The sequence below is a fragment of the Echinops telfairi genome, unplaced genomic scaffold (genome assembly GCF_000313985.2).
Source record: "Echinops telfairi isolate 266 unplaced genomic scaffold, ASM31398v2 ScPeMD7_2291;HRSCAF=2852, whole genome shotgun sequence".
Lineage (NCBI taxonomy): Eukaryota > Metazoa > Chordata > Mammalia > Afrosoricida > Tenrecidae > Echinops > Echinops telfairi.
Window position 1 is genome coordinate 11894993 of NW_022106189.1, and position 24182 is coordinate 11919174.

At 37.9% G+C, this 24182-nt stretch overlaps 1 protein-coding gene across 1 annotated transcript in view; it reads left to right on the forward strand.

Moving 5' to 3' along the window:
• HEATR3 (HEAT repeat containing 3) overlaps window positions 1–24182 on the forward strand; it is a 67820-nt gene that overhangs the window by 27838 nt on the left and 15800 nt on the right. Inside the window, exons 8-12 of the mRNA XM_004704895.2 lie at window positions 7225–7315; window positions 7424–7581; window positions 8090–8172; window positions 9265–9401; window positions 21557–21645. Of these exons, the coding sequence (XP_004704952.1) occupies window positions 7225–7315; window positions 7424–7581; window positions 8090–8172; window positions 9265–9401; window positions 21557–21645 (558 nt within the window). The remainder of the gene's footprint in view (window positions 1–7224; window positions 7316–7423; window positions 7582–8089; window positions 8173–9264; window positions 9402–21556; window positions 21646–24182) is intronic.

Sequence of the window (24182 nt, forward strand, 5' to 3'; positions counted from 1 at the left end):
AGACAATTGTAGAAATTTGGAAATAGACAAAATATGAAGAAAATTCATATTTTTAACTTATATACTATTATTTTTATTATCAGCATATATTTCATTTTTCATAGGTGATTTGTAAATTGGTATAATCCAGTTTTAGAAATGTTAATGTTAAATTGAAGTTTATATTACAAATTTCAGATGAAAATGTTCCCTTCTTTCTCCAGCCTTGAAATACTTAATCCAATAAACAGCCTTCACAGTGAGCCAAAAAGAAAGCTGTACAGTATTGGTCATTTAAGGGCCTCTTTAATACCCTGTTTTCCCAAAAATAAGACAGTTTCTTATATTAATTTTTGCTCCCAAAGATGTGCTAGGTCTTATTTTCAGGGGATATCGTATTTTTCAATGAAGAATATGGTACGCATTTATTGTTTATTATTAAAAGAGACTTTGCACTTCCTATCTGCTCTGGCTGCGCTGCTGCCAACAGTGAGCTGTGGCGCCCGCCGCTACGGTCCAGAGTCCAGAGTTAAGGTAGCTTGGGGGAGGGGGCTTATTTTCGGGGGATGTCTTACTTTTGGGGGAAACACAGTAGTGCTATTACTGCACCTCTTTCCAAGAAGATAGAAAAGCAAGTTTGCTGGGTCCAAGTGCATAGTGTCTGAAATAACTCTTTGTATTTTTTGTTATAAGGTAAGTGGGGTTTAGATCATTTCAGATCATTAATTTTGTATTCCTTAGTCTACACTACTAATCAAACTTCCCATCCACATAACCCCTTTCCTTACTTCTTGATTTCCTTTTTCCTTCCTGTAGATTACCATGTCTCACTTCTCCCAAGTCAGCATTCATCAACCCTTCCCCCTTGAGCAAACTCCAAAGTCTTTTCCCCAGTCTTAGTCACCTTTTGTGATTGGCTAGTTTTACTCAGTTCAATGTTCTCTAAGTCCATCAATGCCCTGAACTGTTTCATGGTTTTCTCGTTGGTTTTCAGTGATACGTAGTATTCCATTATATGCATATACCAAAGTTTCTTTATCCATTGTTTTACCAAAGAGCGTGTAAGTCCATGGTTCTCACCCTTTTTTAATACAGTTCCTCATGTGTGGTGACCCCTCAATCATAAAGTTATTTTTAATGCTACTTCATAACTTAATTTTGCTACTGTTATAAATCATAATGTAAATATCTGACATACAGGATGTATTTTCATTGTTACATATTGAACGTAATTAGACATAATTAAAGCATAGTGATTAATCACAAAACAATATGCAATTATATATGGTGAAATATTTATGTGTTTTCTGATGGTCTTAGTCGTCCCCTGTGAAAGGGTCCTTGGACTCCCCCAAAGGGGTTGCGACCCACAGGTTGAGAACCACTGATTTAAGTTTTTTATCTTGCTATTGTGAACAGTAATGTGATGGACATGGATGATGTATCCGTACATGTTGAGATTCTTACTTCTCTAGGACATGTATATATCCAGCAGAGGGGTTGTTAGATCATATGGAAAGAATTTCCATTTCCAGCTGTTTGGGGTAGTGCGTTCCACAGTGGTTGCACAAATTTACAGCAACGACCAGCAGTGTATGCGGGTTCCAATCTCTCCAGAGGTTCTCCAGCACTTGTAATTTTCTGGTTTTTTTTGTTTTGTTTTGTTCTGTTAAATTTAGGTCTTTGATCCATCTTGATCTTATTTTTGTACATGGGGTGTGGTATGGGTGCTGTTTCATTCATTTACAGGCGGAAATCCAATTTTGGTGCTCCATTTGTTGTAATGACTATGTTTCTCCCATTTAATATGTTTTACTTTTTATTGAAGAGTATTTATTTGCAGGTGGATGAATTTTTTTCTGGGATCTCTATTATGTTCCACTGATCTATGTATCTATTATTGTGCCGACACCAGGCTTTTATTTATTTATTAGTCTGTTTTTACTACTGTATGTAATGGATTTTGAGGTCTTGAAATGCAAGACTTCTTACCTTGCTCTTAAGTTATTTGCTCATCCTGGATTTCTTCTCGATATGAAGTTAGTAAATATTTTCCCCATTTCGTTAAAGAATTCACTTGGCATCTGGATCAGAATTGTGTTGTATTTCTAGACTGCTTTGTGTAATATGAGGAGCCCTGGTGGCATAGTGGTTATGTATTGGGTTGCAGTCCCCAAGGTGAGCAGTTCGGAACTCCCAGCTGCTCTGTGCGAGAAAGAGGGCTTTCTACCCCTGTAAAGAGTTTGTCTCAGAAGCTCACAGGGCAACTCTGCTCTGCCCTGTCGGGTCACTATTAGTATTAACTCGATGGCAGAGAGTTTAGTTTGACTGGGTAGTATTGACATTTTCACAATATTTAGTCCTCTTATCCATGATCGTGGGTCCATTTGTGTAGGTCCCTTTGCTTTCATATAATGTTCTTTAGTTTTCTTTGTACAAGTCTTTTGTTTCTCTATTTAGGTTTATTCCTAAGTATTTCATCTTTTGTGTGGCTATTGTAAATGTTATTGTTTTCTTGATTAATTTTCAGAGTTCTATTCATTAAAATACAGCTGTCAAATTGTATCTTGATCTTATATCCTGCGATGTTACTAATCTTTTGATTATTTCCAACAATTTTTGTTGTCAGCTCTTTGAGTTTATGATTGTACATATGTTAATAAGATCATATCATCTGCATATAGTGAGAATTTAACTCTTAATTTGCCAATCTGGAGAACTTTGATTTCTTTTTGTTGTCTAGTAGGTCTGGCTAACACGTCTAGAACAATGTTGAATAAAAGTGGTGATAAGAGGCATTTTCGTGTGGATCCTGGTTCCAAGGAGAATGCTTTCAATTTCTCTCTGTTGAGCAAGATCTTTGATATTGGTTTTTAGTACATGCCCTTTGTTGTGTTGAGAAATTTTCCTACCATTACTATTTTGTTGAGTATTCTTATCTGGAATGGGTGTTGTATATTGTGAAATGCCTTTTCTGCATCAATTGATACCATATAGTTCTTATTTTTGTATTGTATTACTTTGATTGCTTATGTAATGTATTACTTTGATTGCTTTTATAATGTTGAGTCATCCTTGCGTCCCTGCTGTGAATCCCACTTGATCATGGTATTTTATTTTATTTTTTATAATACAGTTTGATTCTGTTTCCCAGTATTTGAGAGTCTCGGGTCGATGTGCATAAGGACTGTCTGTCTGTGGTCCATTGTTGGTGGTATCAGGGTTATGTTCGCTTCATAAAATGAGGTTGGGCGCTTGCTGTCATTTTCTAGAAGAATTTGTGTAGAATCGGTGTCACCTCTTCTTTGAATGCTTGGTAGAATTCCCCAGTGAAGCCATCTGGTTGGACTTTTTTGTGGCTATTGTTTGTAGTTTTTTAATGACCTGGTTAATTCTTCTTTTCTTATGGCTCTGTTGAGTTTTGGTGCCTCTCGCTGTGTTAATTTAGTTAGATAATTTCTAGAAATAGCTCCATTTCATCTAGGCTTTACAGTTTGATGGGGTACAGCATTTCATAGTGTTGTATTTTAAATTTTTATGTGGATCTTTTATGTCACCTTTTCATATTCTTGATACTTGAATCTTCTCTATTTTAAGTTTGACAGAGATGTCAATTTGCTAATTCTAAGAGCCAACTTCTTGTCTTGATTTTTTTTTTCTTTTTTCCATTTCATTGATTTCTGCTCTCATTGTTACTGGTTTCTTTTCTCTTAGTGATTGGAAGTTTACTTTGTTGCTGTTCTAGTTGTTTAAGATGCTGGGTTAAAGTGTTGGTTTTGATTCTCTTTTTTTCATGGATGTGTTTATTGCTATAAGTTACCTTCTTCGTACTACTTTTGCTCTGTCTCAAAGTTTTTGGTATGTTGTGTTGTCAGCTTTTTGTTCCAAGGGATTTTTTAAAAGTTCATTCCTTATTTCATTAATTGCTCAGTAATTTTAGAACAGTGCATTGTTCAGTTTCCATGTTTGATTTTTCCCCCTTGCTCTTACTATTACTGCTTTTTTATTTTACAGCATTGAGGTCAGATAAAATGTATTATAAAATCTCAATTTTAAAAATGTATTAACATTTCATTTGTGTCCTAACATACGGTTTGCTGTAGAGAATGATGTGCACTGGCAAAGCATGTATATTGTACTTTTGTTCAGTAGAGTGCTCTGTAAATGTCTAGGAGAGCAAGCTGGTTGAAGGCTTTGTTTAGTTTTTCTGTTTATTGAGATTCCTTGCCAATGATATGTTTTTCCTGAAGAGTGTGTTTGAATTGCCCTATTGTTGTATTGTTTATTTCCCTCTGCTGCTCTATTAGAGTTTGATTAGCATGTTTGAGGGTCTGTGCATGTAAGTTAATTAGGGTGTGTTTCAGTTCTGTTGTACCTTAAATCATTAGATATGCCACCCTTTGTCAGGATCTTGCCTTGAAGTTTATTTTATTGAAGATCAATATTGCCATGCCGGCTGTGTTTTGGTTGCCATTAACTTGTTAAAATTTCCCCATCGTTTGATTTCTAGTCTTTTTTTGTCTCATGTCTAAGGTGTGTTTCTTTTAAGCAGCATGTTCATGGAGCTATTTTCTTAACCAGTCTGGTACTCTCTGTCTATTGACTGACATATTTATTGCATTAGTTATCAGTGTTGTTGATATGTGGAGGTATGTTGCTGTCATTTTGCTGTATTTTTAAATAGTTTGATTGATTTCTTAGTTCTTCCTCTATTTCTGAGCTGTTGTCAATACTGTTGTGAGTGTTCCGATTTCCAGTCAGGTTTGTCTACTGCTTTTGCTGATTATCTTCTGGTCTTTTTCCCCCCCTCTCTTTCATAATTTCCTTTCATTTCTCCTTGTCTGGAAACCCAACGTATTTCTTCTTTATGTTTGAGAGATACGTTAGCTGAAAATAAGGTTCCTGGTTGGAATTTTCTTTTCTTTCAAAGTTTTATTTCTATCATTCCATTGTCTTCTTGCCTTCAAGGGTACTGAAGAGGATCTGAGTTTATTTGGTATGTAATTGTTTTTCTTCCTCTAGCCACTGAGCTTTCTCTCCTTTAATTGATATTAAAAAATTGATTATAATAATCCAGGACGGATGAGCCCTATAGGACCAGTGGTGTGAGTGGCGAAACAGGGAGGGTAAAGGGAGAATGGGTAGGAAAGAGGGAACCGATTACATGGAACTGTGTGTGACCTCCTCCCTGGGGCACAGACAACTGAAAAGTGGATGAAGGGAGACGTCGGACAGGGCAAGATATGACAAAATACCCATTTATAAACTATCAGGGGCTCATGCGGGAGGGGGAAGCGGGGAGGGAGGGGAAAAATGAGGACCTAATGTCAGGGGTTTCAATGGAGAGAAAATGTTTTGAGAATGATGTACAAATGCGCTTTACACAATTGATGTGTGTATGGATTGGGATAACAGTTGTATGAGCCCCTAATAAAATGTTAAAAAATATATATATATGTTGAGTTAGCTTTCTTTTGACATCTATTGTGTTTGTGGTTCTCTGTTTCCTATTACTTTTTCATCTCTTATGCTGTTTGCTGGTATGTTTTCTTCTAGAATTTCTTGTACCGTTTTCTTTGTGGAATTGTGATTCCTGCTCTTGAATCTCAGTCAGACATAAGTTGTTCCTCTTGAGAATGGATAGCATGATTCTAGGGTTCTTCAGGCACCCTTGTTCTTTGTGTGAGTCGTTCCTTATAGTGGAGTAAAGATTTTCTTCAAGTTCGTTTATTCAGCTTTTCATTTCTTCAGTTTTGTAACACTGAGTGTTTTTAAAAAGGTCTTGTAATTCTGTTACCTTATTAATCTTATGGATTTCTATTTGCTATGTTTTCTCATTTTTCAAATTTTTTCCTTTTTATCACAAACCCTTCGTTTACTGAAAGTGCCTGAACATCATCCTTATGAATTCTTTTTTCTGGTTGTTTCATGGCCTTATCTTCATCCAAAAGTTTTGTTAGATCAGGGTGCTATTCACGTGTTTTTGCCTGTTTTTCTTTTTTCCTGTGAGCCAAAATGTCAGTTGGTAGGGGAGCCAGAAAAAAATAATAAATTCCACAAAACAGAACAATGAAAAAGAGAAAAGAAATAGTAGTGTGGCAGAAAAAGAAGGGGGGAAAGCCAGTTTGTGGGAAAAGAATTTTAAAGGGCTGTTGTTTAGGAGCCTTGTAGCATAGTGGGTTACATGTTGGGCAGCTAACCTCAACGTCAGCAGTTCAAAACAGCTGCTCCTTGAGAGAAAGATAAGACTTTCTGCTCCTGTAAAGATTTCCAATCTCCGAAACCCATGGGCAGTTTTACTTTGTTCTCTGTGATCACTATGAGTCTGTATTGATACAACGGCAGTGAGTGAGAGATTATTTAGGAAAAAAAAGAGGGGACAGCGGTTGGTGTAAGACATGAAAAAATATTTTATAAGTTATTAAGGGTTCATGGGGAGGGTGGGGGGTGGAGGTGAGTTGATACCGAGGGCTCAGATAGAAAGAAAATGTTTTGAAAATGATGATGGCAACATGTGTACAAGTGTGCTTGACACCATGGATGGATAGATGGATGAATTGTGATAAGAGCTGTAAGGGCCCCCAATAAAATGATTTAAAAAAAAAAAAAAAAAAAAGGAGGTAAAGGGGCCTGTTTAGGTGGGTTTCTCCCTCAGCACAGAAGTGCATGTCCACTTGGGGCATACATTGGCAGGTCTAAGGGCTGCCTTGTGACCTGTTTTACTGGAGTTTTAGCATCACCCAGGGCTTTGCTATGGCTAGGAATGGGGCCTTCCTAGTAAGTTGGGGGAGCGGCGGGGGGGACAGGACACTGGGTGCCTTATAAGTGGGGCTGACCCTTCCTGCCCTTTTTTTGTTTGCTTTTTCAGTCTCTGATATGTGGAGGTTACAATCTATGAAATGAACTCTTTTTAACCTTAGTAAACCAAGCTACTTAACATGTTAGATTAGTGCAGGGTAAATTGAATTCAGAATTTCTGAATATTTATATGTTCTTCTCAGCTAACTAAATCACTCAGAGACTTTAACCATGTATATAGTTGGAAACATATCTCAGAGTTGTGCTCTCTTCAGTGCCAAAAGGAATTATAATACCTGTTTGTAATTCTAGCACTGTATAATTTTTTCTTCTCTCCCCTCTACCTATGTCTGCCGTTCTAAAAGCAAGCCTCTTCTTGTAGGCTTTAAGTAAATTCCCTCAGAAATATTTCCGCCCACATTGAGAGTTGGTTGTTTGCTTTTTTAGCTCACGGATAAGGAACTGAGAGAGACCACAGCACTACTGTCTGCTCAGCAGACTGCTCTGGAAATTATTGTCAACATGTGCTACAGTGAAGGTTTGTTACAAGTTTACATTTAGACGTTTTTTGCCCTGGGTTGAGAGGGCAGCTTCAGTGAAGATTCTTAAAGATACTGCAGTTACGTGTGGTTTGCACTCCTTTCAGACCCCTCTGATGATGAGTGGGAAGAACTCTCTAGCAGTGATGAAGGTGATGCCTTCATGGAGACTTCCTTCAATGACTGTGGTGGCCAGCTGCTGTCTCCCTTATGCCTCTCCCATGAGGTTCACACTGCGCTCACTCACTATCTCATCCCAGAGAAGGTAAGTACGTTTATATTCTTGCGTTAGTATAGATTATGGGAAGGCATAAGTAAGCTATTCAGGGCAAGATATGACAAAATAACAATGTATAAACTATCAAGGGCTCATGAGGGAAGGAGGAGCGGGGAGGGAGGGGAAAAATGAGGACCTAATGCCGGGACTTTAAGTGGAGAGAAAATGTTTTGAGAATGATGTACAAATGCGCTTTACACAATTGATGTGTGTGTGGATTGCGAAAAGAGTTGTATGAGCCCCTAATAAAATGATTTTTTTAAAAAAAGTAAGCTATTCATTCTTTATGCAGAAATAAAGTCACTTTTCCAAGTCATAGATAATTGGAAAGACCTGAGAAGCAACACCATTTAGATTACGAGAAGCAGACTAGAAAGTCTATATTTTTTACAGACTAAATCATTTCACTAAGCATAATATGTTGGAATTTCTATAAAGGATTGTATAAATTGACTAATCTGATAACCTGTTGCTTTACTGCTTGTCTTAAATCTAGATTATTGGGAAAACTGCTTTTCCAAACAACATTGCGGTTGACATGTGTTCTAAGAACCCCACTTGGAAACCTTTGATTAGAAAGTAAGGTATTTTTATTTTCAAGAAAATTTTTTATTATGTTATATGAAATAATGAACATTTTTTATTGTTATAAGAAAAATAGAATAATCTTCTATTAAATAGAAGATACTGACTCCTTTAAGACCCAACACATCTATTCACAGATATATATCCTAGAAAATGTCAGCATATGATTATATGAGAATGTTCACAGCAATTTGAATCACAATTTTCTAGACTTGGAAACAACCCCAATGTCCATCAATGGCTTTATTTTGACGTAATAAAACAGTGGAATATATGCATCAATACAAAGGATCTCAATTAGATTTAATCATAACTTAGATTAAACTGACAGTGTTGACTCCTAGTGCCCCTACCCCCAAAAAAGAGGCACCAATTATATGCACTGTGTTTACATTATATAAAAATCAAAAGCAGGCAAAACGAAACTCTATTGTTTAGAAATACATGCATACATATGTGGTAACTATATTAAGGGAGTATTTCCCCTAAAAGTTTGGATACTGATTACCTTTGGGGGCTCAGGAAGATGAGGTATATTTCGGAAGAGGTAAATGGGCTATGAGAATGCTAGCAGTGTTTGTTTCTTGCCTACTAAGTGAGTTCAACGGTACTTACTATGTATAAACTAAAGCTGTTGTCTTGCATAAACATGTTTATGAAGTAGATTCTTTATGACACCTGAATGACTTAGAGGCCTGAGTGCTCAAGCAATTTGATTTAGGACATCAACAGTTGGCTCTTAGATTCTCGCTGACTGCCATACTCACGGCCATGGAGTCCGATCTGACTCACAGCTACCCCATAGGACAGGGTAGAACCTGCCCCTTTTGGCTGCAAATCTTTTCAAGATGGAAAACTTCATCTTTCTCCCACAGAGCTCCCTGTGGTTTACATCTGCTGACTTTGCAGCTCGCAGTCCAGCATGTACCCACTGTGCCTGCAGGGCGTCTGCTAACCACTGCAGACCTCCTGGTTATAGGCATTCTCAGACCTGGTGATTAGGTTAAGAGAAAATACTAAATTCGGTTAATAAATTCACTAAGTCATGCTTAGAGAAACATATACTGTCATTTCACTCCTTTGCAGAATGAACACTATACAGTGTAGAGCCCTTGTGTGTCTCCAGAGTCTGATGTCCTTCCTGGATGTGGACCATTTGGGAGGAGCTCCAGCCCTCCAGAAGCTTGCGCAGCATTTTTCTCATCTTCTTTTTTCTCAGCCAGGTAAATATATAGCCCTTATTGTGAAAGACTGTTTGGATGGAGCCGAATTTTGGATGGCAGGAACTTGGACTTTGTGATTGTACACACTCTGCAACACAACCTGCAGAAAGCTTTTCTGCACCTTTTTTGATTTTGCTAATAATCATCATGCACAGCATTTATTCTTGCTAATCCAGACAGGGTGTGAAAGCGAACTATAAGTTCTGATTTTCTTTATAATAAAAAAATATTTACATCTAATTATGTCAGCTTAATTAAGGCTGAATCACAAATAGTGTAAATATTAGACTTTATTAAACTATTTGGGGAATAATAGTATAAAATCATTTGTTTAATATGAAGGAGCAGCAAAAAGTTTAGAAAATTTTCAAAACGTTTGTAAAAATGGAATTAAAAGATAGTGGAATTTTCCCACAGACTTTCTGAAGACACCCTTCCCCCCCTCGTGTATGTGTGTGTGTGGTAAATACAAGGACTTCAAAAAGTTTATGGGAATGCCCTATTATCATTTCATTCCATTTTCTACAAACTTTGAAACCCCTCATAGTAAAATGTTCGCATTTTGAACTAATCTTTATATGAACTGTTCAGTGACAACTTATATTTATCATCTTGTTCAGCCTTCACTCTACTGTTCTCAGATTTGCCCCTGACTTGATTTATATTTGATTGGTTAATACACATGTGTAATACAGACTTCAAAGTGGGAAGCCTCCCTCCTTTATCCCACAGCCACCCAGTTCTTTACCAAACTAAGTCAATATTGCCAGTTTCTTGTGGACTTCAGAGAGACCCAGTGAATGTAAAAATAGGTGTTCATATGTTGTTACGGAAAAAGGTAAGACTCTGCAAACATTTCCACATTTTTGCTGCATTAAAACTCTTTAAGTTGCAATTTTCTACTGTGGCTTACCTATCAGTTTTACACAAAAACCTTGAGAGATACCTTAGATAATTCTTATAAAATAACCTAGTCGTATACCTGATTTAATGCATGTTCTTTTAGTAGATTTTTATTATATTAGAATTTCCTTTAACTTTGCTGCATTAAAATATAGGAGATGAAATAAAACCAAACCACCACCCCCCAAAAAAAAGTACAGAGAGAAGAAAAACTACTATTTTATATAGTAAAGGCCATTCAGCCATTCAGCCATTTGACATACATTTGAAGTGAAGGTCCGATGGGGGACGTGTGAATCTACTGCTCTCTCAGCTCCTCTGTTTTATAATATTTTAGTACTTTTTAAGGGTAAGCATGAAGATATGTAATATTTGCTCTGTGGTTAGATTTTCAAAAGTTACTCCACTTGATAAACTGATTGCTGTACTTATATTTCATTGTGAACTGTCTAGCACTTTATGAAGCATTAAGTATAAGATTTTAAAAAGTAATATTTGGGCTAATGTTTACCGAACAAATTTGTTTTACGTTTTATTTTGTAATATTGATTGCAGTCTTCACAATGAACAGCACTCCTTCCACTTCCTCCCTGTTTATCATTTCTATTTGTCTGACTTTCCTATCCCTTCCTATCTTCCGTGCTTTACCCTACAAATGCTCCCATTTTGATCTATGGTTGCTTGTTAAGGAAGAATTGAACTCTTAAAAGATCAACATACTATTGCAAACTTATTTGGAAACATTTGAAAACTGGTCTTCAGTTTTTAAACGTCTGGTTTGTCGTCTATTAAAGCATAGGAGATACAATCTGTTTAATTTTGCTTATTTTAGAAGTCAGATTTTTTTTTTAATTGGCAATTTGATCTGTATTACTCAGAAATCAATAAGAGGTGGCAATATGCCTCTAAGACCCTTTAAACTACAGCCACAGATGTAGTTTTCTTAAAAAAATTTTATTGGGGGCTGGTAGAACTCTTGTCACATTCCATACATCCATTATGTCAAGCACATATATGTATTTATTGCCATCATCATTCTCAAAACATTTTCGATTTGAGCCCTTGGTATCAGCTCCTCATTTTTTTCTCCACCCTCCCTCGTGAACCCTTGATAATTTATAAGTTATTATTACTTTTTCATGTCTTATACTGTCCGTTGTCTCCCTTCACCCACTTTTCTGTTGTCCATCCCCCTGGGAGGGGGTTATATGTGTATCATTGTGTGATCAGTTCCCCCTTTCACCCCACACCTTTCCCTTACCCTCCTGGTATCACTACTCGTGTTATTAGGCCTGAGGGGTTTATCTGTCCTGGATTCCCTGTGTTTCCAGCTCTTATCTGTACCAGTGTACATGCTCTGGTCTAGCTGGGTTTGTAAGGTAGAATTGGGATCATTATAGTAGGGGAGAGGAAGCATTAAAGAACTAGAGGAAAGCTGTATGTTTCTTTGGTGCTATACTACACCCTGACTGGCTCATCTCCTCACGACCCCTCTGTAAGGGGATGTCCAGTTACCTACAGATGAGCTTTGGGTCTCCACTTCGCACTCCTCCTCATTCACAATGATAGGACTTTTTGTTCTTTTATGCCTGATCCTATCACGACACCTTGTGTTCACACAGGCTGGTGTGCTTCTTCTATGTGGACTTTGTTGCTTCTCAGCTAGATGGCCACTTGTTTATCTTCAAGTCTTTAAGACCCCAGATGCTATATCTTTTGATAGCCAGGCACCATCAGCTTTCTTCACCGCATTTGCTTATGTACCCATTTGTCTTCAGCAATCATGTCAGGAAGGTGAGCATCATGAAATGCGAGGTTAACAGAACAAAGTATTCTTGCATTCCATCTGCTTCCTTAATACTAAACCTACAAATATATGTACATAGATCTATTTCTCCCTCATCATATGTAAATGTATTTACATATGCACATGCCTGTATTTAGACCTCTATAAATGCCCTTTGCTTCCTAGTTCTTACCTCTATTTCCTTTTACTTTATTCTTGTCCCACTGTCATGTTCAGCCTTCATTTGAGTTTCAGTAATTCCTCTCAGTTACATTGCCCTGATCAAGCCCTACCAGGCCACTATACCCTCCTTGCCATCAATTTTAGATCACTTGTTGTTCCTTTGTCCCTGGGTTTGTTAACACTCACTTCCTTTCCGCAACCTCCCTTTCTCCCATGTCCCCCGGGAACTGTCGGTCCTGTTGTTTTCTCCTCCAGATTGTTTATCCCACCGATCTTATCTAGATAGACCTGCAGAGATAATAATGTGCACAAAAACAAGACATGGAACAACAAAGCAACAAAAGAAAACATAACAACAACAAAAACCAATGACAAAAGAAATGCTTGTAAATAGGTCAGGGTTTGTTTATTAACCTTTAGGAGTATATTCTGGTTGAGTCTGATGGAGTGCCATGCCCTGAACTAAAAATCTATTTTTGGTATTCCCTGGGGACTTCATTGCTTTGCTCCCCTTGTGCTGTTCTGTTACACGCCCTTGGTGTTTTGCCTCAGTGTGGTGGGATCAGATCAGGCATAATTCCTACACTATGTCTCTAATGATGTCCCCCATAGCACTATGGGTCAGTGAAGGACATCATGTCTCGTAGTGCAGCTGGCCCTATGGTCCTCTCTGTGCATTGGCTCCCGTGAGCAGGAGAGCAGGAATATCGTCCTCAGGGCTTAGTGGGCCAGGGCTTAATGTGCTCTGCTCTGTCTGTCTCCCCCACAGATGTAGTTTTCAAGTGATCTCGAACTGTTTGTATATTCACTGGCTAGCATGATCAAAGGAAAGCCATGCCCCACCACCACACTTAAGCATTTTAGATAGATAGACTAGGGGCAGTACTCCCCACCTGCCCGTCAGTTTGTTGCATATAGTGGCTTGCGTATTGCTAAGATGTTGAACCATGGTGAACAGGTTTCAGTGTCTCTTCTGGGCTAAGAACAGACTATTGTTAGGTGTTGTTTGACGCATACCAACCCTGTGTGCACACTAATGACTGAAGAGCAGATAGGTTGTGGGATGACACCAGGAACATGGTTCATGAAGAAAGCAAAAGGTCTCATTAAAAAGATTAGAAAGAAAGAAAAGACCAAAGTGAATGTCAGAAGAGATTTTGAAATTTTCTCTTCAACATAAAGTAGCTAAAGCAAATGTTAGAAATTATTATATAAATGAGTGTAAGTGAACCTTCATCAATGCTAATGAAATGTGCAAAGACATGGAGTTAGAAAACCAAAAGAGAACACACTCATCATGTCTCAAGCTGAAAGAACTAAAGAAAAAAATTAAGAATTGGGTCTATATTCAGCTAGTTCAAACACTAGCTTCATCAGAGATCCATGATTTTGGAGAAAGAAGTCCATGCTGCACTGAAGGTTCGCTGCTACTGAGTTGATTCTGACTCCAGGAATTGATAGAATGCCAACTGAAATGTTCCAACAAGTTGATGAAGCACTAGAAGATTCACTAGTATATGCCAAGAATTTTAAAAGACAGCTCCCAGGCATATTGACTGGAAGTGATCCATGTTTTTGCCCATTCCAAAGAAAGGTGACCCAGCAGAATGTGGAAATTATCAAGCAATATCATTAATATATCACATGCAAGTAACATTTTGCTAAATATAAAAAGCAGGTACAAGAGTACATCAACAGTGAGTTGCCATAAATTCTAGTTGGATTCAGTAGAGGACATGAATTGCCAATGTCAGATCTTGCCTGAATGTAAAGAATGCCAAAAAGATGTTTGTATGTTAATATTATGCAAAGGCATTCAACTGTATGGATCAGAACTAAGAGGTTGGAGATGGAAGCACAGAACAGAGATAGAATTTAGTCAGGAATGTGAAGTTGAGAAAGATTTTATTGAGGCAGGGAAAGAACTCCCGGGAGGGAAGGGAGATCAGGGAAAGGGACAGGGGCATCTTGAGCCCCTGGGCGGGTTCGGAGACCCAACGAGTTAGGTCGGGGAAGCCACACCTGGCAGTGAGGCAGTGGGACTTATATAGGGTATGAGCTTACAGGCATTTGAGCCGGTAAGGGGAAGGGATTCTTTGTGCAGTGGTTGCAAGTTTCAGGCCACGTGACGTCCTGTCAGTAAATCATGTTGTTCCCAGGAAACATTATAACATTAATTTGCATCTCTAATCACTAATGCAACCACTTGTCTTTCAGTTTGTGGTACTTTGATGGCTTGTGTGTTGCTATAATGCTGGAAGATATGTCACTAGTATTTCACATAACAACAGGGTCACCCACGTGAAAGGTTTGGGCAGTCTAAAAATAGACTGAAGAAGAATAGACTTTCCACTTCAGAGGAATTAGCCACTGAAAACATGTGGATAGCATTGAAACATTGCCAGTTACTGAAAACCTCATAAGTAGAAGCAGAACATTGTCAGAGATACTATACTCTGATGAGTATATTATAGCCAGAAGATGAGCTGCCTTCCCAGAGTAGAGTCAACCATAAATAAGAAAGGGAGTAAAACCTTCAAGAGGAAATCCTTCTGAACCTTCAGTTGCTAATGGGGCACAGCTCAAAATGAGAAGAAACAACTGAAAACATCTATAACTAATTGGAATATGGAATGTTCAAAGTATGCATCAAGGAAAATTGGAAGTCACAAAAAATAAAATGGAACCCATAAAGATTGATATTCTAGGTGTTTGTGATCTAAAATAGACTGGTATTGGTAATTTTGAATTGGAAAATCATAAAATTGAAATATGCTTGTAATGACACATTGAATAGGAATGGCATTGCATTCATCATCAAAAAGGACACTACAAGATCTGTCTGGAAGTGTAATACTGTCTGTGATAGGATAATGTCTATTTGCATACAAGGAAATCCAATCAGTATAACAATTCAGGTTTGTACACCAGCCATCATAGGTAGTGATACAAAAATTGAAGAATTCCAAACGTGTGCATAAGCAAATGTGAAGAGAACTAATGGTGCCCGGCTATCAAAAGATATAGCATCTGGGGTTTTAAAGGCTTGAAGTTAAACAAGTGGCCATCTAGCTGAGAAGCATCAAAGCCCACATGGAAGAAGCACACCAGCCTATCTGGCCACGAGGTGCAAAAGGGACCAGTTATCAGACATCAAAGAACTAAAAATCAGATCAGTGGGTGCCCACCTTCATGATACGATCACTGAAGAAAAACCTGTGCATAAGCAAAGGTGGTGAAAAAAGTTGTTGGTGCCCGGTCTTAAAGGTTTGAAGATAAACAAGCGGCCAACTAGCTCAGAAGCAACAAAGCCCACGTGGAAGAAGCGCACCAGCATGTGTGACCACAAGCTGTTGAAGGGATCAGGTATAAAGCATCAAAGAACAAAAAATCACAGCATTGTAAAGGTGGGCGAGTGCAGAGTAGAGACTCAAAGTCCATTGGTAGGCAACTGAACACCCCCTTTCTGAAGGGCTGTGGGGAGGAGATGAGCCAATCAGGGTGCAGGGTAGCAACGATGAAACATATAACTTTCCTCTAGTTCTTAAATGCTTCCTTCCCCCCACTATCATGATCCCAATTCTACCTTACAATTCTGGCTAGACCAGAGGATGTACATTGGTACAGAGAGCAACTGGAAACACAGGGATTCCAAGATAGATGGCTCCTTCAGGACCAGTGGTGAGAGGGGCGATGCCTGGAGGGTGAAGGGAATGTTGAGTAGAAAGGGGGAACTGATTACAAGAATCTACATGTAGCCTCCTCCCTGGGGGATGGATAGCACAGAAGAGGGCAGAGGGAGACGTTGAACAGTGTGACTTACGACAAAACTATAATAATTTATGAATTAAAAGGGTTCATTAGGAGAAGGGAGGGGGAAGATGAGCAACTGATATTAAGGGCTAAAGTAGAAGGCAAATGTTTTGAGAATGATGAGGGCAACAAATGTACATATGTACTGACACAATGGATGTATGTATGGATTGTGATAAGAATTGTATGAGCCCCCAATAAAATAATTTTTTAAAAATTGAAGAATTCTACCAACATCTTGTCTGAAATTGATCAAACATGCAGTCAAGGTGCATTAATTATTGGTGATTGAATGCAAAATTTGGAAACAGAGGAAAGAACAGTGGCTGGAAAATATGGTCTCAGTGATAGAAACTAAGCTTGAGATTGCATGATAGAATTTTTCAAGACCAATGACTTGAACAAAAATACTTTTTCAACAACACAAAAGTCAACTGTATACATGCACTTCTCCAATGGAGTACACAGAAACCTATTTGACTACATATGAGGGAAGAGACCATAGAAAAGCTCAATAGCGGCAGCTAAAACCAGGCCAGGAGCCAACTGTCGAACTGACCACCAATTGCTCTTTAGTAAGTTCATGTTGAAGCTGAAGAAAATTCAAAAAAGTCCAAGAGAACCAAAATATGACTTTGAGTATATGCTATCTGAATTTCAAGAACATGTCAAGAGAAGATTTGATGCATAAAACACTGACAAAAGACCGATTCACTACAGGATGACATCAAGAACATAATACACAAAGAAAGCAATCGGTCATTAAAAGACCAGGAAGAAAGAAAAGCTCAAAGTCGATGTCAGATGACACTCTTAAACTTGTTCATAATTGTATAGTCGCCAAAGCAAATGGAAGAAATGATGAAGACAAAAAACTGAACAGACATTTCAAAGGGCAGCTTGAGAAAACAAAGTAAAATACTATAATGATGTTCAAAGACCTAGAGTTAGAAAATCAAAATGATGGAATTTGAGAAATGTTGCCTCAAGTTGCAACATTGAAAGATTCTATAGGCAAAATAATGAATCATGCAGGAACCATCAAAAGAAGACGAAAGAATCCACAGTCACTGTACCAATAGAACTAGTCAATCTGCCACCATTTCAAGATGTAGCACATGAGCAAGAAACAATGGTCCTGAAGGAAGAAGTCCAACTTGTACTGAGAGCATTAGTCAAAAGCAAAGCTTCAGGAACTCATGGAAATACCAATTGAAATGTTTCAACAAGCTAATGAAGCACTGGGAACACTCACTCATCTATGCAAGGTAGTTTGGGAGACAGCTACCTGGCCAACTGACTGGATGAAATCCATATGTATACCTATTCCAAAGAAAGGTGACCCAATAAAATGTTCAGATTATAGAACAATGTCGTTGATGCATGCAAGTAAACGTTTGTTGAAGATTATCCAACAATGGTTGGAGCAATCCATTGCCAGAGGTTAAGGCTGGATTCAGAAGAGGACATAGAACAAGGAATATCGTTGCTGATATCAGCTACATCTTGGCTGAAAGTAGAGATTTTTAGAAATATAAGAGGGTATCCCCAAAAAGTGCTTTTTTTTTTTCTTCCAAAACTATTGAATTTTTGTTTTACAAAAGAACCTTCTCACACTCTCCAATACACTTACTACATATGTCAAATCTGCAGTTCCATTCTTGGAAACATTTTTCAAATTCATCTGTTTGGATGGCTGACAGCACCTCCCTCATTTTTTTCTTCACCTCTTCTATGTCATTGTCAAATTTACTGTCCTTTCATTTCCTTCTGCATTCGTGGAAACAAAAAGAAATCACACAGCAGTCAGGTGACTAAGCTGTGTGGGGTTAGAGAGGCATGCTGTTTTTTGTGCCAGAAACTAGCTCACTGAGATGGCTGCATGAGCAGGTGCATTACCATGGTGGCAAAACCAGTTCCCCATCTGCCACAAATCAGGCCTTTTTTGTTACACAATCTTTTCAGAACCTCTACATAAAAAGCTTGATTAACAGTCTGACCTGGTAGAACAAACTCCAAATGCACTCACTATAAGTCGACAATTTCAGACATTTGGAAAATTGATGGACATCTAGAATGAAGTTTGTCATCCTTTGACATTTCACCTTTTTTGAAATGTGAAAGCCACTTGTATACATGCGTTTTTTTCCTTAGCACTGCCCTTGTAAACTGTGTCCAACATCATAACAGTTTCTGCAGCATTTTTCCTGAGCAGGAAACAAAGTTTCACAGCTGCACACCATTTTCTTAAATCAGCCATCACAAAAAATGAGGTTGGAGTGAAACTGCTTTTACAAAAAAAATTAACTGACCAGAAAGGATCTTCCCAGGTGATGCCACTGGGTGCACTTGATGCTCACCTAGAGGGAAAAATCCATACTATGAAAGCTCTGCCTAGCAGAGGTTTTTATCCATTTTTTTTCTTTTGGTACTCCCTAGTATACTTTTAGTTCATTGATTATTCAAAGGCATTGATTGTATGGATCATAACAAAATATGGGTAGCTCTGAGAAGGATAGGAATTCCAGAACACTTAATTTTGCTCATGTAGAACCTGTACATGGATCAAGAAACAGTTGTGCCCAAACATAACAAGTGGATATCAGAAAAGATGCTGAAACTTGCTCCTAATTGTAGAGTGGTTAAGGCAAATAGGAGAAATGATGAAGTAAAAGAGCTGAACAGAACACACTGTATGGTTTAAAATCAGGAAAAGTGTGTGATGGGGTTGTGTCCTCTCACCATATGTATTCATTCTATATGCTGAGCAAATAATCAGAGAAACTGTTACATGAAGAATGGGGCATCAAGATTGGATGAAGGCTTATTAACGATCTTTGATAAGCTGGTGACATGAAGCACTTCATGATGAGTATTATGGACTACAGTCTTCAGTGTGGATTAAAATTCAATCTAAAGAAAACCAAAATCCTCACAACTGGACGAAGAGTTAACATCGTGATTAAGAAAGAAAAGATTGAAAGTTGTCAAAGATTTTATCTTGCTTCAGTCCACATTCAATTAAACAGCAGTTGAGATCAAAGGAAGACGCAGTACATTGGGTAAATCTGCACAAGACCACTTTAACGTGCTGATAAGCAAAGAAGTTACTTTGAGGACTAAGGTGTGCCTGACCCAGGCCATGGTATTTTCAGTCACACATGTGCGTGAAAGTTGGACATTGAATAAACGGGCTGCCCAAAGAACAAATAGATGTGTCTTGGAGAAAGTACAGCCAGGTTGCTCCTTTGAGTCAAGGATGGAAAGACTTCATCTCACATACTTTGGACATGTCATCAGGGAGACCAGTCCCTGGAGAAGGCCATCATGCTTGGTAAAGTGAAAAAGCGGAAGACCTTCAACAAAATGAATTGACACAGTGGCTGTAACAATGGGCTTAGACACAGGAACAGTTAGGTGGTTGGCGCAGGACCAGGCCATGTTTCATTCTGTTGTGCCTTGGTTTGCTATGAGTCAGAATTGATTCATTGGCACCTAACAACAATGGCTAGTCACTGGAAACATTTCTTTGAGTGTTTTGTCTACTGCCCCGATGTTTTTCTTTGATGAAGTGTCTATGTCATTTACCCATTAGGCGTTTTATTTTTTTCTGCTTACTGTATTGTTAGGTGTTATCAAGACTTTTCCAATTCATACCAACCCCATTCATCATTTTCATTGAATGCTAATGTCTTTTTTTTAAATGCTATTGTCTTTGATCTTTATCGGTAAATGAATAAAATCCTTTTCAATTTAAGCAAGTAAAGTTGTGTTACATGGGTAGCACAGACTGTTAATGAGTCTTCCTCCAATCCTAATGCTGCATTCTTCTTCATATACTTCAGTTTATTGGATTATTTGGTCAGCGTGCATTGAACAAAAATGGTTGAAAGATGCATTCTGATGTACACTTTTCCTGATTTACAGGTTCCATATTAAGTGTTCTAGAATTTCCATTGTTTACAATTTTATCCATAATTTGTTATGATCCACATATATCTTTTGTATTATCAATACAATGTAGGTAAGCATCTTTCTGCCTGTACATCCGTAAAGCAGTTATGTGGTTCAGTGACCACCTCTGCTTAGGTGCTAACTGAAAGGTCAGTTATTCAAACTCACCAGTTGCTCTTTACGAGAAAAGGTGTAATCTTTTCTAACAGGTACAGCCTTGGAAGACTGATGAGGCTGCTCTACTCAAACCTATAGAGTTGTTAGGAGTCAGGATCAGCTTAACACCAATGGGTATTTTCATTTATAGATCTCAGGAACTAGGAGAAAGGTACTTCTATAAAGATTTACAGTTTGAAACACACAGGGACAGTTCTACTCTTATCTTGTGGGATGTTAGATTTCAGGAGTGCTTACCTCCGTTCTTTGCTTCACATGCTGAAATAATTCACACAGCAGAAGCACTTTTGTAATCCAAGTGAGTTTTTATGGAGGAAAGGGAAGTTTCAGGTATTACAGTTTGAAAAGGTACACACTATTTCAGGAAAGTTTGCTGGGCCACGCAGAAGCTGGGGTTCGCAACTGGGAGCGGAAAAGCCACCTAGAAAGAATACAGGAATGGGGAGCGTAAACCCCCCCCCCCCCATGTGCCAAACTGGGGAATTCCCGGGCCAAGAGGGGACATACTTGCGCTTGTGCAACTGCACATGGGAGAGACCCCACCCTCCGCCTGTAGCTGAACAGGAGCAGAGTCCAAAAAAGAGAGCCCCAGGCTTCCTGCAGCCAGCTCTTATTCCAACCCCCAGCTCCACACCCTTGTGGTTGAGGGTATTTATTGGCTAATCCTACTGACTGAATTAGGTTTACCTGTATGATGTCTTGGCCCCAGGTGGAGACTATGGTAGTTTGAGGTTATACCTGAGCTAGGGTGCTTAGTTTGCACATGCCCAATTCTGGATTTTTCCATAGGTCTCCCATCGATGCCTGATAACCCTGAAACCCCTCTGTTATGACCCTCTGCAGGCACTGGGGAGAACACCCCTTTGTCCCTAACCTGGCAACCTAATAGGATCTCTGATTCAGAACCGACTAGTTGGCAGTGGATAGGAAAGGACAAAATACAACTTCTAAGAGATGGTATAATGTATTAAGCATTGGGCTGCTAATTGCTTGTCAGAAGAACAGTGAGGCAGTATCCTCCTGTAAAGATTTATAGCTTCGAAAATTCTCTAAGGAGCAGTTCTATTGCTTTCTTGAAGGGTCTTAACTCTAGGTGGGGTGGGGGGTGAGGTGGCGCGGCATCTTAATTTTTTTTTTGGCACAAGAACATAAACTTGAATATATTTTTACAGGTGACTGCAACCAGAGTTTTGGCTTAAACATCAAAAGTGGGTTTTTTGTTTATTTTGTTTTTTAATAGTAGCATATTAACATTTCCTGTCTGCTTTGCTTTAATTTTATATTGTTTTCTGCAAAATAGCTTAAAGACAAATTTTGTATTTCATTTTTTATGTTTTAGATGTCACTAAACATACTGACTTTTTTGAAGCTATAAGTAGTGCCTTGAGAGCCCTTTTGCAAACAATGGCTTCTAAGAACATTTCTCAGGTAAGAATTTTAAATACTTATTTTTATTTCCAGAATCACACATCATCTCACACATCCTCTTTGTTTTCACCAGCACATAAAAAAGGAAAAGCTCATCCTTTTCCCTCCATAGGACACCCACAGATTATTTTCTTAACTGTAGGATCTCTCTCTATATAATTTCCTGTTCATTCGTATATACTAATGTTGTCTTTTTAACATTTTAATACAGAATTTTCAAAAGCATTTTCTTGATACTCCAAAGCTCTCTAACTGCATGTTTTTGTAATAGGTGCCTTACTGCATTTAAAAAGTTTTTTCTTTTTTAATCATTTTATTAGGGGCTCATACAACTCTTATCACAATCCATACATACATCAATTGTGTAAAGTGCATTTGTACATTTATTGCCCTCATCATTCTCAAAACATTTCCTCTCCACTTAAGCCCCTGGCTAGGTCCTCATTTTTCCCCTCCCTCCCCAAAAAGTTTTTTCTTAAGGAGATTTCAAACACTCCTAAAAATAGAATAGTCTAATGAACCACCTGTATCAAGCCTCTACAGTATCACCATCCTGCCATTTTTACTTCATTCATTCCCTAACTTTTTTACCTGGTGTATTTTAAAGGAAATACTAGATTCACTATTTCCTGCTGACATATATCTCTGACAGAAAATGTAAACAATTTACATAGCTATAGTACCATTAATTGAAAGCCTAAAACTAACACGTATTTCTTATCATCTGATATGCTGTTGAGTTCAATTTCCCTGCTTGGTTTAAAATGTAATTTTACCCTTGATTTGTTCAAATCAGAATATAAGCAAGGGAGTTGTTTAGTGTTTTGGCATCTTAATTTCTTAAATGTATTACATTTCCCCTCCCTTTCCCATTCATTGAAGAAACTTATTTTGTTGCTCACAATTGCGCATAATCTCTGATTTATCCTGATGATATTTTTTATTAATCATTTTATTGGGGCTCACAATGCATCACAATCCATACATACATCAATTATCAATTGTGTAAAGCACCCTTATACATTTGTTGCCCTCATCATTCTCAAAATTCGCTTTCCGCTTGGGTTCCTGGAATTAGCTCCTCGTTTTCCTTTTTCCCCTCTATCCTGATGATTTTTTGTCTTGTTTGTTTGAAATGAACCTATTTTGCACTAAAGACTCCCAAGTCCATTTCAATTGTATTTTTCCTCTTTTTATAAATTTTCAGCTACTCAGACCAAAATTTAGATTTGAAGAATAAGAAGTCTGGAGGGATTTTTCTGTTTTAAAGCACACTCTGTATATTTACACAGTCCATCTCAAGAAATGAAATCAACAACTGATTAAATCTAAATCCTCCATCAATGTGGTTCTCTTGCTTTCCCCCCTCCCCCTATTGTAACTTCATCTTTCCTCACTATCCTGTCCCTCCCCTCTCCTTGTTCTCATACCATCCCTGGCCTCCTCTTAGTCATCCAAGTCCTATCTTTTGTTGTATAAATCACATTTATTTTTCTTTGTTTTTCCTTCTAATAATGGTGTTATAAAATATATATATCTTTGTAAGATTGACGAAGTTTGCTAAGGATAGTGTTTTCTAGTTTTATCCATGTCTTGCAGTGTTTAAGAGAGTTGTTATTTTTTATAGATGGGTAATATTCCAGTGTAATGATGATGTTACTTAACATTTTTCCCTATCTTCCACATTTCTTATAAACTAAGGTATACGTGTAGAACATAGGTTCCCAAACAATTGGCTTACCTCCCTCTTTTAGGGGAGAAAAAAATTATTCAAGCACATCCCCACTCTTGAATAAACTGTAGGTATCAGCCCCCCTGGACCATTCTAGCACCCTCTAGGGAACTACTGATCTAGAGGCATAATTAGATTCAGGTTCAGTTTTGTTTTGGCAAGAATAATTCATAATTCTATATGTGTTCCCTATTTAATATCTTAAATTATACCATCACTATATAAATAGTGATGGCTAAGATTAACCAGTGAGTTTCCTTGAAGGTTTTCACAATTAGTGGTCATAATTTCATTAGGGATTGCAATTTTGTGTTTCATTTCACGTTTACCAGCTATCCTTCTTCTATCAATAAGAAGTTTCTCATTAATTATACAATTTGTACCCAAAAAGGTAGGAAAAGTGTATTAATCACCTTTTCTCTGATTTTTTTTTAACCCCAGAATATTGAGTTTTGATGCCTTACATATTATAAAAGTGACAAGGTTTTTTTAGTATTATTATGATTTCTTGCTCCTTTTTTGCATATTTGTATTTCATTCTATTAAAGTCATTCCATTTGACGTAAAAATCGTCCTGTCGTTAGACTGTAGAATATCCTTCAAATTGACTCCTGTGTTTCTTTGACATGAATCCAAGAAGACTAGACTTATCTTGCCCCTTTTTTCCCCCTTTCCAAAGGTTTAATTGCTCTTTCTTTTTTTTTTTTTTAAATCATTTTATTAGGGGCTCATACAACTCATCACAATCCATACATACATCAATTGTGTAAAGCGCATTTGTACATTCATTGCCCTCATCATTCTC